Below are 16,002 nucleotides of genomic sequence, written 5' to 3'. Positions count from 1 at the left end.
AATCTTGTGAACCATCTTCTCAAAAGTTGATGTTGGTAATGACTTCGTGAATAAGTCTGCAAGATTATCGCTTGATCGAATTTGTTGAACATCGATATCACCATTTTCTTGAAGATTGTGTGTAAAGAAGAATTTTGGTGAAATATGTTTAGTTCTGTCTCCTTTAATGTACCCTCCTTTAAGTTGAGCGATGCAAGCAGCATTATCTTCATAGAGAATTGTTGGTACTTCTTTATTAGATGTTAATCCACATGTTCCTCGAATATGTTGTGTCATTGATCTTAACCAAACACATTCTCGACTTGCCTCGTGAATTGCAAGTATCTCAGCATGACTTGAGGAAGTAGCCACCAGAGTTTGCTTTGTTGATCGCCAGGATATAGCAGTGTCACCGCAAGTGAACAAATAGCCAGTTTGAGATCTGGCTTTATGTGGATCAGATAAATATCCTGCATCTGCGTAGCCAATAAGTTGTGACCCACAATTATTAGAATATAATAATCCTTTATCAATAGTACCCTGGAGATAGCGGAGTATGTGCTTAATCCCTTTCCAATGTCTATATGTTGGAGCAGAACTAAATCTTGCTAATAAATTGACAGAGAAAGCTATATCAGGTCTTGTACAATTAGCAAGATACATCAATGCTCCTATTGCACTAAGATATGGTACTTCTGGACCAAGGAGATCTTCATGTTCTTCTCTAGGTCGAAAAGGATCTTTTTCTACATCAAGTGACCTAACTACCATTGGGCTACTCAATGGGTGTGATTTATCCATATAAAACCGTCTCAAAATCTTTTCAGTATAAGTTGATTGATGAATGAAAATTCCACATTTTAAATGCTCAATTTGTAGACCAAGACAAAATTTTGTTTTTCCTAAATCTTTCATTTCGAACTCTTTCTTTAGATATTCCACGGCTTTCGAAAGTTTTTCAGGAGTTCCAATAATATTCAAATCATCAACATATACAGCAATGATAACAAACTTAGGACTTGAACTTTTTATAAAAACACATGGGCAAATAGGATCATTTTTATATCCTTCTTTTAATAAATATTCACTAAGTCGATTGTACCACATGCGTCCTGATTGTTTTAATCCATACAATGATCTTTGTAATTTAATTGAGCACATTTCTCGATTGCTTGAATTATATGCATCAGGCATCTTAAATCCTTCAGGGATCTTCATGTAAATATCACTATCTAGTGATCCATATAAATAAGCTGTGACTACATCCATTAATCGCATATCGAGTTTTTCACTCACAGCCAAGCTAACCAAATATCTTAATGTTATTGCATCCACCACAGGAGAATATGTCTCCTCATAATCAATACCTGGCCTTTGAGAAAAACCTTGAGCTACAAGTCTTGCTTTGTATCTCACAACTTCATTTTTCTCATTTCTTTTACGTAAACATACCCATTTGTATCCAACGGGTTTCACACCTTCAGGTGTTTGGACTATAGGTCCAAATACTTTGCGTTTAGCAAGTGAATTCAATTCTGCTTGAATTGCTTCTTTCCATTTTGGCCAATCTTTTCTATTTTGACATTCTTTGATAGATTTAGGTTCAAGATCCTCATTTTCATTCATAATTTCTAGCGCTACATTATAAGCAAAAATATTGTCGACAATTACTTCGAGTCGGTTCCATTCTTTTCTTGTATTGACATAATTTATTGAGATCTCATTATTGCTAATATTTTCAGGTACCTGAATCTCTTCAAGAGATTTGTTTATGTCAACATCTTCCTCGAAATTTTCAGCCTCTTCATTAGGGCCATCTTGATTATTTGCTCCCTTTCTTTTTCGAGGATTTTTATCTTTGGAACCGACTGGTCTACCACGTTTCAAACGTGCTTTAGAACCATTAATTAATTGTCCTTCTGGGACTTCAATTCGAATTGGAGCATTTTCAGCTGGAATATGTGATTTTGTAATTTTCTTTGGGTCAGTGAATGCATTTGGTAATTGATTTGCAATATTTTGCAAATGAATTATTCTTTGAACTTCAAGTTCACATTGATTTGTACGAGGATCAAATTGAGATAATGATTGTGCATTCCATATAATTTCTTTTTCCAGCTGTTTCTTTTCCCCTCCCCCTAAAGCTGGGAAACTTGTCTCATCAAAATGACAATCAGCAAAACGTGCTGTAAATACATCTCCAGTTGTGGGTTCGAGATATTTAATGATAGATGGAGATTCATACCCAACATATATTCCCAGCCTCCTTTGAGGACCCATCTTTGTTCGTTGTGGTGGAGCAATCGGAACATATACTGTACAACCAAAGATTCTTAGATGGGAAATATTTGGCTCCTGACCAAAAGCCAATTGTAGTGGGGAGAATTTGTGATATGATGTTGGCCTAATGCGTACAAGTGCCGCAGCATGTAAAATAGCATGTCCCCAAGCTATAATTGGGAGTTTTGTTCTCATAAGTAATGGTCTTGCGATTAATTGGAGGCGCTTAATAAATGATTCTGCTAGACCATTTTGTGTATGTACATGAGCAACAGGATGTTCAACATTTATCCCTATTGACATACAATAATCATTAAAAGCCTGTGATGTAAATTCACCAGCATTATCAAGGCGGATTGTCTTGATTGCATAGTCTGGGAATTGTGCTCGTAATCGGATTATTTGAGCAAGCAATCTTGCAAATGCTACATTACGAGTAGATAATAAGCAAACATGTGACCATCTAGTTGATGCATCTATCAATACCATAAAATATCTGAATGGTCCACATGGTGGGCAAATAGGCCCACATATGTCGCCCTGAATTCGTTCAAGAAATCCAGGGGATTCAATTCCAACCTTTACCGGTGAGGGCTTAATGATTAACTTTCCTTGAGAACAAGCAGCACATGAGAACTCACTGGATAAAAGAATCTTTTGGTTCTTCAATGGATGACCATGTGAGTTCTCTATTATTCTACGCATCATAATTGAACCGGGATGGCCTAACCGGTCATGCCAAATAACAAATAAATTTTTCTGGTTTGCGAACTTCTCGTTCACAATAACATGAGTTTCTATTGTACTTATACGTGTAACGTACAAACCTGAAGACAAACCAGGTAATTTTTCTATCATGCATTTTTTTCTTGAAACAATAGATGTAATGCAAAGATATTCAAAATTATTTTCATCTATTGTCTCAATATGATATCCATTACGACGTATATCTTTGAAACTCAACAGATTCCTTTTTGATTTGGTGGATAATAAGGCATCATCTATAATAATTTTTGTTCCTCTAGGCATCAATATAATGGCTCTTCCGGAGCCTTCAATTAAATTTGCAGTGCCTGATATTGTATTAACATTTGCCTTCATTCTTGATAAATTTGAAAAATATTTATCACTTCTGAGTATTGTATGAGTGGTTGCGCTATCCACCAAACACATATCATCACCATTATTTGTAGAATCATGTATAGAATGATAAATGTCCATTACTTCATTAACAAAAAAAACATAATAAGTTCAAAATATAAATGCTTAAATAATAAAATTTCATTACATAAATATGCCAAATAAAATAAACACCTTAAAGTAAATAAATGATAATAATAAAAAAAAACATAACAAAGAAAAGTGACTAATTGTGGACATTCCCATCTCCATTATCGATATTCATGTTGTTATTAATGAGATCTTCATTAAAGAAATCTGCAACATCTAAGTGCGTAATATCCAAAGGCTCTTTGAGAAAACCATCATCTTGATAGGCAAAATTTGCTTCTATTTTCTCCTTTCCTTTCACAGATGCTTGATAAAGATCAGCAAGGTGTTTTGCCGTACGACAAGCACGTGCCCAGTGTCCTTTTATTCCACATCTGGAACATAAATTTTCAGAATTTCTATGATTATTATTTTGAGGACCTTTTCCCTTGTTCTCAGTAGTTGTGCTTTTCATTGGAGTATATGAATTTTTATTTTGACCATTACGATGCCAAACATTGCTTCGACCGCGATCGCGACCACGACCGCGACTTTGATTATGGTCACGACCACGTCTATTACTTCGATTATGATCACGACTATGACTATGATTATGATTGTCAGCAATTGTAGCATTCACTTCAGGGAATGGAGCAGACCCAGTTGGGCGAGATTCATGATTTTTCATCAAAAGTTCATTATTCTGCTCAGCTACTAGAAGACATGAAATCAATTCTGAATATTTTTTAAAATTTCGCTCTCTATATTCTTCGCGGGAGCACATTAGAGGCATGAAAAGTAGTATATGTTTTTTCTAACATTTCATAGTCAGTAACTTTTTCTCCACACAACATTAATTTAGAAGTGATATTAAACATTGCAGAATTATAATCACTTACTGATTTAAAATCTTGCAACCTCAGGTGCAACCAATCATTCTTAGCCTTTGGCAATATGACAGTTTTTTGATGGTCATATCTTTCTTTCAAATTTTGCCAAAGCACAAGAGGATCTTTTACGGTTAAATATTCAGATTTTAACCCCTCATGGAGATGATGGCGAAGGAAAATCATAGCCTTGGCCTTATTTTGTTTTGTTTCAGTATTTTGATCTTTGATGGTGTCTCCAAGACCCATAGCATCTAAATGGATTTCAGCATCAAGAATCCATGACAAATAGTTTTTTCCAGAAATATCAAGTGCCACAAAATCAAGTTTTGCAAGGTTTGCCATGGATAAAACTATATCAATATAAAGTGTAAATTATTAGACATATACATAAACTTTGAAAAAAAATACAACAAAATATAGTACAATATAGAATAAGATAATAAGATTAAACAATATAATATGATAAACAAATCAACACACATATATAATATATAAGCATCTATATAGATATATATAAGCATAGACATATATTGTATAAATATTAATTCATTAGAAAAAAATGGCTAACTCGAATGTGTTTCAGTCAGATGAGTATATATACATATATATATTTAGTGTATCATGACTTTGAAGCAATTCGAGATCACATAACAAAAACATTGTCATACCTTGGTTAGAGGCTCGTGCTGATAACGTATTATGAAATATTAGTATTATGTAATATTATAATTTAGAGAAAGAAAATAGAGAAGAGATGAGAATTTTCTAAGTGTTTTATTCCAATAGGTGATCTCCTATTTATACACATACAAGAGTCAAATATTAAGAAACTAAGAGAAAGGGAAACTAAGAAAAAGGGAATGTTGATTACATTAATGGTAATAAATAAAAGATTTGGACATCCACATAATTAATACTATTTATAACAAGATATATATACTAGGTGATTGTTACGTGCCAAGCCACGTAGTGTTAGTTTTATTTAATATTTTAGTTTTTTATTTTAATTAATAATTAAAATAGTATAATTATTTGAACAATTTGTTTTATAAAAATAAAATATGTGTCAGTATATTTAGTAAGTAAAACATAGTTGTGTTATAATAATGTATGTTATTAATAATAAAATGTACATTAATCTTCTAATTGAAAAAAGTTCTATTATCTCATTTCATATCTAATAATAGCTACACAACTATATATTTATAGACTTTCACATTTTTTGTAAATTACTAATAAGCACCAATAATATTTTCATATTCTAATATTTTTCAACATTCTCCTCTTGGTGGTAATTAAAAATAAAACTAAAAATAAGCACAAACATATAATGTAAATACTCATATACAGTTTCACATTTATATTATCTTTTCTAGATATTTTATCTATATATTTTTTTTTAAAAAGATAAATAAAAAAATTATTAATATTCTCCCTTTGTTAGAGATAGATGGGGTAAGATGTTTTTTTTAATTTAAAAAGAGATTATTAATATTTAAATGATTGTTTAATTTTTTGGGTTTAATTATTGGGTTTATTTATTAACGGGAGATCAAACGTAATCGTTAAATTTAACAGAATATTCTTTTATTTTTTAAGTATATTCTGTTAAACCAAGAAATGTCGTTAGATAGTCACTTTTAATATATAAAGATATTTGAATAATAAAAGAATTTTAAATTTTTCTAAGAGACTTAGTTAATATTAAAAAGAAAAAGAAAAAAAAGAAGATAGTTAAGTTCTTAGATTAAACTAACCTGCAAAAAATTAAAAGACAAAAAAGAAATATATGAATTAATAATATTCTTTCATCATCGATAATAATAAAAGGAAAGAAAATATAAAAGTTAGAAAAGGAAATAAAAATATAGTGAACTAAAAAGGAAAAAAAAGGAAATATTCATTAATGGAAATTTAATTAACGTAAAAGAATGAAATGATCATGCATAAATATATAGATAGATTACGTAGGTGTTTTTAAAATTGGTTAGGAATAAATAGATTTTTTAAACTTTTTAAATTATTATTAATTAATAATTTTAAAAAGTAAGAATAAAAATAAGTAATGATCAATCATCAATATTAATAAACCTAATAAAAAAATTAAAAAAAATAAGAAAAATTAAGGAGAGAATAGATAGAGGCTTTTAGAGTGACATGTCACCGCCTCATACTTCTTCTTTATATATATATAGATAGATTAGGATTTTTACCCCTAAAATTTAACATGTACTAAATCATACCTTCTGAATTTTTCTAAGCGTTGAAAATTCCTCCTGAACTATTGAGATTGTTAAATTTAAGGACTTTAATTTAATTTTATTCAATTTTACAATTTCAGATTTTGTTTATGTACTAAAAACCATGCTCCCCAAAGTTTGATATCTACCAAATCATGTCTCTCGAACTTTGACATATACTAAATCATGCCCCTGAACTTTTATCCATGTTAGATTTTTTTACTATAATTAGACAAAAGTCCTTAAATCCAACAATCTCAATAGTTCAGGAGTATTTTTAACTACCTTAAAAGTTCAGTGAACATCATTTGGTACATATCAAAGTTCGGGAGTAAAAATCCTAATTAACTTTTTTTTAAAAGATAAAAATAAAAAATTTCACCCGTTCAACATATATCTTCATTCTTATAGATTAAATACTTAAAACTATATTTTCGTTAATTCAAATCATATTCAAACAAATTTTACCATATAGATTTTAAATGTTTTTAATTTGATATACTTATAGAATATTGATTTTTTCCTAACAAATTAAATATGTAAAGTTACATTATATGATTTTTATCAGTCCTGAAATCATATTAAATCAGATTAAGTTGACATATATCAATATATTTGTGGCCTATTCATATTTTCAATATACTAACACATGTCAATTTAGTATTTTTATTGAATATATAGGTGGACTATTAATGTGTTGACACATGTCAACTTAGTCAATTTTAATAAGATTTAACATCTTCGTGGTGATGTAAGTAACAAAGTAACAAAAATATAATTTTACATATTTAATTTGGTGGAAAAAAAAAAACAAGTAGTAGATAAGTGCATGAAATTGAAAATATTATTTATGCCACAAATATCTTTTTGTTTTGGATATGATTTAATGAATCGGTAGTCACAGAAGTATCAAAAATATAACTTGTATTTAATCTAACGAAAAAATATATAATATACTAGTGTATAAAATTAAAAATATAAAATATTTATACCCTTAATATTCTTAAAAAAATGATATTTATTATACTAAAAAGCACGTTAAAAAACATATGTTGAAATAGGAAAAACATCCCAAATTCAATATTGAATTAAAAACTCAATTATGTATGGTGCTATTTCTTTTTATATTGTTTTAAATGTTCCTAAAAAAACAAAAACAAAAACAAAAAGGGTGATGAAATGTTGTAAGTAATTTTACTCAATTACCATTGAGGAAATTATACTCTATATCCTTTTTATATTGTCCTCTTTTGTTTTTATTCTCTTTTTTAAAGTCTATCATTTTTACCTCTTTTTTTAAACATTGTACTAATTTTGTCACTGTCATTTTAAGATACTCTCCATGTGACTCTCTTATCTCATGGTATTTTGAGTACAATACATATAAAAAGAGGTATGTTTCAATTAAATATAAAATTAAAGGTAGATTTGATTAATTGATTAATAAAAGTGGTTTTTTTTTTACTTACCCCATTATTTTTAGTAATGATTTAGTTAATATGAGTCCAATCTGTTAAAAAAAAAAATATCGTTAAAAAAGAAAAACACTCGCCCCTTTTCTGTCTTGGCTAGTTGGGTGACTGTATATACAGTATAACCTCTATTTAAGAATACCCATCTCAAGAATAATATCTAATTTGTTATAAAAAAATCAAATCCCAATTTGGGCCAATTATAAATAAGAATAACCTCTAAATTGTAATTAGTTATACATTTTCTAATTCCCGTATTAACAAAGTATACCTCTAAGAAGTATACCTCTAAGAATAATTATATCTTAATAAAATATATACATGTATTTTATAAAATTATACTAAATAATTATTCACTCAAAAATAATTCTATTATGTTATAATATTAAGGATTGTTAAATGTCATTGTTGTTACATTGATATTTTTTTATATTTTTGTGTTTTTTTTTCTAGTGTAATTCTATTTAGTTATAATTTTTTAATTAGAATATAATTTACTTAATATAAGTGTTATTAGATAGAGGTTCTCTCTATATATACATACTAGAAAAAAATTACGTGCAAGGCACGTATATTTAGTTTTATGTTAGGTCTTTTTACTTTATTTAAAATAATACAATAGATAATTGAAAAAAAATATTTTTAGTTATTGTTTGAAATTATTTTTACGTATATTCCATTAATTAATGAAAATAACGATGTTGCAAATTAAAAGTTAATACTCTTAATGGTTGAGTTTTAATCTTCTTTTGATTCGACAAAGAAGAGAGTGTAATGTTGATTTAATATCACCATATATTTGGGGAATATATGGAATAGATGTATGATTGAGCTGATTTTAATCTATTCTATATATTTATATAGAATAGATGTATGATTGAGCTGATTTTAAGGATAATTAGAGTAGAATTGTGTTTAGGACCCTTACCCAATTGAAGCCCCCAAAAAATAAATTACTTCATATTATAATATAAAAAGTTAACAATACTAATATATAATTGTATTATTGACGGTAAGCACTTCGGTAGTAGTGCTATTAGGCGCCACTAAGCCAATTCAAACTATAGTTAATATAAGTACAAAATGTTATTATTATTCTTTTTTTTGACATAATGTACAAAATGTCCTTTAATTATTTAAAGTCTCATAATTCTATTATTTCTTTACTCTCCATATTTTCTTGGACCGCCCTCATATGTGATATACTCTGTATAATTAATAATATAACATAATTAATGGATATAGTATCTTAAACATAGGCAGGCTTTTATACATTTGGTGTGATTTCACTTTTTACCAGGAAATGGATTGTATACTGTAGTAGTTTAAAAAAATGCTTAGGTATTTTGAAGCTTTAAAACCTAATTGAAATAGTAATTGTGGAATAGAAGATTAATAATAAGATCTTTAGTGGGTTGTATTTATGGTAAGATTTCTTTTTTCATGTTTTCAGGTATAAATCAGACCCTTTGTAAACTAGTTCCTCCTAGTCCTTTTGTAAAACGCTTTAGCATAAAGTACATTAAAAGCTCAAGAATATTTCTTTTATTAAGTCAAGAATATTATTTTTAAGTCATTAACGTTCTTCATAAACCTTCCTTTAAAAAAACAAAAGTCATTAACGTTCTTCTTTATAAAAAAAAAAAAAAATTATTACATAAAAAAAAAAAAATTGACACTTTATTTACAAAACTACGTCATAAGGTAAAGACAATATTTATACTTTTTATGTAATTTTAATTACCAAAATACCACTTACACTATTATTGACACAATCAGACGATAGTTGCTGGGTGGTTGCATCAAATGAAGGTTTCAATCAGACGATGGTTGCAGGGTGGTTGGCCGAAGGTTACATCAGACGAATGTTTCAATGATACGAAAGTTTATGGGTGGTTGGCCGAAGGTTGCATCAGACGAATGTTTCAATCAGGCAAAATAACTGTTAGGAAAATATTTATGCAACTGTTGTGAAACATGAAAAATTAGAATAGTGTTTCCACATATGTAACTCTATCTACATGTCTCTCTATGATTTAATATGAACAAGTTCACTGTTAGAAATTTGGAAAAGAGAAATGTAAGTAAATGACCCTATTTCTAACTCTATAGATAGTTAATGTTCCTTTTTTAAAATAATAAAGCAAATGTCCCTTTTTACTTTTTAATACCTAAAATACCCTTCATTATATAAAAGGTATTATATGTTTATTTCTTTAATAGAAATTATGAAAACCAATAAATCAAAACCTCTCTACTGAATTTTTATCAACTATTTTTTCATTATATAAAAGGTATTATATATTTTATTTTTTTTAGATTTTACTGCTGCTGTTGTTGTTTAATATGTTATTTAACCATATAATTAATTTTTTATTAATACATCGTATGATATACAAGCAATATACCTTAAACTAATATAAATATATCACAAACTTAAACTAATATACTATTAAATGAATTCTTTTCCACAATATACAGTAGCATACAAAAACTATATACCACAATCATAAGCAGATATACCATAGTTAAAAATTAATATACCACCAACATAGTGAAAAAAAAATTATACAAAAAACTTAATTTAATATTCCACGAGTTTTTTTTTTTCTTGTTCTTTCCTTCATGAAATACCAATGAACATAAAATCAATATACCTCAGTCAAATATAACTATACCTCATACTTAAATTAATATTTAATAGTTTTTTTTTCTTTATATCTTTCACGATATACATATCACATACAAACGATATACCTTAGACCAATATAAATATACCATAAACTTAAAGTAATATACTATTAAATGATCACAATATATAATAGCATATAAAAACTATATTCTGCAATCATAAACATAAATACTATAGTGAAAAATTAATATACCACCAATATAGTGAAAAATATATATATACTAAAAACTTAATTTAATATTCCACATGTTTTTTTTTCTTTTTCTTTCCTTTATGATATACTAATGAACATAAAGACAATATTTCCTAGTGAAATATAACTATACCTCAAACTTAAACTAATATTTCATATTTTTTAATTTTCGTCTTTCGTTCATTATATACCATAGCACATTAAAATAATATACTACTGTTAATTCCATTTTTGGCATATTTAATTGACAACAATATTTTATTATTCTTTGTATATTTCGGCTGGCATTTATTGATATGGTTTCCCTATTTGTGTAAATCTAAACTTGGAAGGAAAGTTGACTAGCTTTCCTATTTATGGAAATTGAGGTAAAAATGGTAAGTTTTGATTACACATTGATTCTTTGCTAACCAGCTGTTATTCTGATCTTGTGTTGAGTTTCCCATTTTCTAAGATCAGGTTTCTTGAAGAGAAAACCGGAGCTAAACTTTCCTTTTCTATAAAAGGAAAGTTGTAGTTACTGTCCACGATTCTGTAGGTACAGAAACGGAAATTCCTGGACTGATTGAAGAATTATTTTAGGGAAGTTTCTAGTGGGTTGAGGTCTTGTTCAGACCGAATGTAAGCTGTCTATGAGATGTATATTCATTATAAATACATCTTATAGCTGCTAGGTTTTGTATCTCTTTCACACACTTAGAATTGCTTTCCTATCTTAAGGAAATAGTGTCTTTGTTTAGTACCTCTCTTGGTACCTCTCTTGTATATTTGAATTCCATTCATATCTTTAGAAAAGAGAGTCTTTGTTTTGTAGAGAAGAGTTGTTCTACTCTTACTCTGTTTATTTGTTGTTTGTATTGTCTTGAGTCTGTATTCAAGTCTACAACGAAGAAGAACATCAGTGCACCTTCGGGAGAAGGGTATTTACAAGCTTTCGGGAGATTGCTTTTGAAGTCTTGCATCGGGAGGATACAAGCACACAACCTTCGGGAGATGGTTGTATAGGCTTTCGGGAGATAGCCTTTAAGCCTTAAATCGGGAGGATTCAAGCACTCTTCAAGGTGATCGAAGGGAGTTCGAGCACTTGGAGTTTTATCAAGATTCGGTTAGTAGGTGGAATACATCAAGCTTGCGGCATACAATAAGAGGGAGTCTATTTATGCATAAGTCAATTACTTTGTATTTTTGATACCGATCTAATGAATCTTATCTCTGGGCGTGGCCCCGTGGACTAGTAACAATCTGAAAGGATTGTTGAAACCACGTACAAAAATCTTGTGTGTTTTTACTTTTATGCACTGTTTGTTTTTCTGGGTTTCTCTGGAGTTACAGAGTTGTATTCTGTAACTACGGAAAAACTATTTTCAGTACCAGTTTCTTTATTCCGCATTTAATTAATCACTTAATTAAATAATTAAACTGGGAACATTAAAATACGGAATTTCAACTACAATCTTAAACTAATATACTACCTTTCAGTTTTTTTTAATATATTAGTACACATAAAAACGATATAATATTGTGTAAAATAACTATACCAAACACTTAATTATTCAAGGTTATAATTGTAATTTTATCATCAAATTTTTAACTAAAAGGACATTTTGTTAATTTTCTTAAAAAATGGACATTTTGTTAATTTTCTTAAAAAATGGACATTTATTAACTTAATTGTTAAATTTAGAGACATTTTGCATCTTGGCCCTTTACTCTTTCGGATTCAGCCTGTCTGCAGCCAAGCCCAAACAGCTAGGCCCGTAAAACCAATTTCGTATTGGACCAACCCCAATGGGCCATAGAAAGAGACAAAAACCCATTAATATAAGCCCGACCGAAAGGACAAAAAAATATTTCCCTTATCTTCAACCATACCCCATCTTAAAACCGCAAAAGCAGTTTCAACGGTACTCGATTTGAAATTCGAATTTCGAATTTTATCAGAGTTTTTTTTTAAAAAATTTTATTTTCCTTCTTTTCTTCATAACATACACAATATGTGGGTCCCACATAGCAGCGCCAGCCGTTGAAGAGTGCCGAATCATGATCATGATCTCACTCAGAGTCAGACACATGCTCAAAGGCAACCCACTCTCAATCCCTGCCACGTGTAATCCACCCACCCCACTTATTATAGTTAAGATAATTCCAATTTCCATATTACACATTTATTATTACATCGATCACATTTTTTCCCATTAAAAAAATATATTATATTCCATTTAATAAAAAATATTGACCATCCAATTATGGTCAATGTAGTTAAGAAAATTGAGATCAACCAGCTCACCACACCCATTCATATTTCTTCTTCTTCTTTTCTGACAATATTTTTAATCTGTTTTTGTTTTTTTTTTTCACTATGGGGGCGCGTGGCAATGAATTTAAGTTTTTTCTGTTTTTTTTAACCAAAAAATTTGAGTTTTTAACTTTGTAGGGTCCACTTAGGCCATCTCCCGCCCAAAAGACCAAGAATAATAGTCTTTGCTTTGCTCTTCTTTTGTGTAAGAAGTTATTTATTAACATATAGCAACTCCATTATAAATACGAGAATTTCATTTCAGTTCACTTTAATCCAATCAAATTATAGAGATTACCGTTATTTTTAATAGTTCCAATTTCAGAAGCAAAAATCACCAACGAAGTAGAAAGATCTGAATCATCTGATCTCTCAATTATGGAGGACGCTCAAACTTTTCAATCAGGTAACTTTTCTTTCTGCTGCTTTGGTTTTGGTTTTGATTTTATGAATTTATTTTTGGTTTTTTTTTATTCTGTGTTTTAGGGAACAATGGCAAATCCAAGCTTCTTCGTTACGCGTTGCGATCGGGGACTAAAACGAAGGAGGAAAAGCCTTCGAGTTCTGAAATCCCCAACTCCTCCACTAAGAGGTACTTTCTGCTTATTTTCAATTAATAATATTTTTTTTTTGAATTCTGTATTTTTGTAATTGTTTGTGTGATCTACGAACTACGATGTAATTGAGTTTGTAGTAGTTGTTTGAGGTTTTTTTTTTTTAATAGAATTTTGAATTTGGTAGTTTTGATAGAAAGTTCATAAAGTTGATATCATCAATTCAAAATGATATGAATGCAAATTGTCTTTTAATAAAAGTAAACCACACCGATCAAGGCTGGAACTCAGATTGTAAGAACTAAAAATTATGATTTTTGCTATGTTATTTGTAATGAAATAAATGAAACTTGAATTTTTTCTCTTCGCAGAATTTAGAAGCATGTTTGATTTCATATATATAAAAACCATTGAATTTTCCTGTGCATGAAATGTTATGAGACGACATGGACTGGATTATATTATTTTGAATCTTTCCTTTGTTGCTTTTACCTGGTTTCGGTTCTTCATATCGTTTTATCTTTTGATGGAGACGTGCTTATTGTTATTATATTAAGGATGAGAGTTACATCGAGTGTAAGCAAAAGTGTTAGTGTTCTTGATCTCTCCGACAAGGACAAGTCTGCTAAGCCACCTAGGAGGCTTTCTATTCCAGCCAAGTCTTCTGCAAGTCCAGCCCCAAGACTAGCGAGCAGTATCACTCCAATTGCAGAGGTTAAAATGAAGAGGTCTGAAAATATTCAGAAGAGAACAGAAACACCATTTTTAACAAGATCAACAAGCCGAAAGAAGTTCAGTGTTCTGTCCTCAGCCTCTTATTGGCTTTCTCAGATTAAACTCTCCGAATCTTCCAACAAGCACTCAATTTCACTTGGGTTTTTCAAGCTAGCCTTGGAGGCAGGATGTGAGGTACATAAAGTTGTAACTTTTACCAGTTTTGTTTTACGACGTTTATATTAGTATCATGTTGTAGATTGTCTTAGTTGTTGTTCTATTTTCTATGCATATTGTCCCGATTTCAAATGCTCGAGTTAATTTTGACCCCGTTCAATTTTTCTTTTCTCTCTTACGTGATTTCATAGCCTCTTCAACGAGTGAAAGATGAGCTTGCATCCTATGCGCGCCGTCATGACCTAGATGATGAACTTGGAGAGCCTTTAAAGGAATTGTTCAGGAGCTATAATATTGTAGAAAGTTCAACGCAGTTGCAGGTCTCTGAGTCCATTTCTCAGGTACCTGAAGAAGGAAGCCGCTCCTCTGATGATGAAACCCGGAGCACGTCTTCCATTGTGTGTACAAGGAACCAGGAACTGAAACCAAGGGCGTTGAACATTGATGCTGCTCAAGTTTCCCCAGTTGCAGGTTCAACCAAAAAGAACACTACTCAGAAATCTAACCCCACAAGCAGAACTAGGGGATCTGTGGCAAAAGACTTGGCAAACACGAGATCTCTTACTGCCACTGGAGCCAATAATAATAAGTCCACTAAGAAACCCCAGAAACCAATTAAGCAAGAAGTCAAAAAAGAAAAGGATCTGATGAAGAAAAAGGGAAAGAAACTTGCTGATAAAGAAGGTATGTCTTCCTTCTTCCTTAAGTTTGGGAGTAGCATGTGACTGTACATAGTTCTTAATGCTCTTATGTGATTGCAGGTTCAGTTAGTCCTACTCGCCCAGAGAATGCACTGCAAGAGAACAAAGAAAATATGGTAAGTCACTTCAAACTTTTGGATTAAATGTTCAACTTTGTTTGCATTAGTTCTTTTCTTTGAGGCTCTTACGTTGGCTCTCTTTGTCACTGAGTTGGCTTGTACATGCAACCTTAAACATTCTTCTATTCTATGTAGGGGGCTGCATCAGTGGAAGAGATCAGTTTGACTGAGGTCATATAATCGTTCTGCTACTAAAACTTGGCTGGACAAGATGATTGTCACAATTGATGGGTTTGTCTTCAGTGTTTTTTTAAAGTGGGGACTTTTCCTATGTATAGAAAGGATTGTATTGCAACTTGCAAGTTTTTCAGTCTGTGTGTGTAAGAAAGAACGAAAATTTCTTTCACCCTTTTATTTTTTTTTTCTTTGGGGGATTGGTTTAAACTTGAAAGTGGATTGATGTGTGTTTAGTATTTCTTTATACACTTGCCGATTACAAGTTAATGTAGTAACACATGAATTTACACTATCATTGTTCGTTTGAAA

At 30.1% G+C, this 16,002-nt stretch overlaps 1 protein-coding gene across 1 annotated transcript; it reads left to right on the top strand.

Moving 5' to 3' along the window:
* The first annotated feature begins 13,024 nt into the window (after positions 1-13,024).
* Positions 13,025-16,002, top strand: LOC115710152 (uncharacterized). Its single transcript, XM_030638488.2, has 7 exons — positions 13,025-13,456; positions 13,577-13,657; positions 13,738-13,843; positions 14,363-14,714; positions 14,888-15,380; positions 15,458-15,513; positions 15,652-16,002. Exons 2-7 carry the CDS (start codon positions 13,630-13,632, stop codon positions 15,694-15,696), a joined length of 1,080 nt encoding a protein of 359 aa, XP_030494348.2. The 5' UTR covers positions 13,025-13,456; positions 13,577-13,629; the 3' UTR covers positions 15,697-16,002.

The sequence above is a fragment of the Cannabis sativa genome, chromosome 3 (genome assembly GCF_029168945.1).
Source record: "Cannabis sativa cultivar Pink pepper isolate KNU-18-1 chromosome 3, ASM2916894v1, whole genome shotgun sequence".
NCBI lineage: Eukaryota > Viridiplantae > Streptophyta > Magnoliopsida > Rosales > Cannabaceae > Cannabis > Cannabis sativa.
Note: the sequence above shows the minus strand (reverse complement) of the source record. Positions and strands in the feature narration are given on the sequence as shown.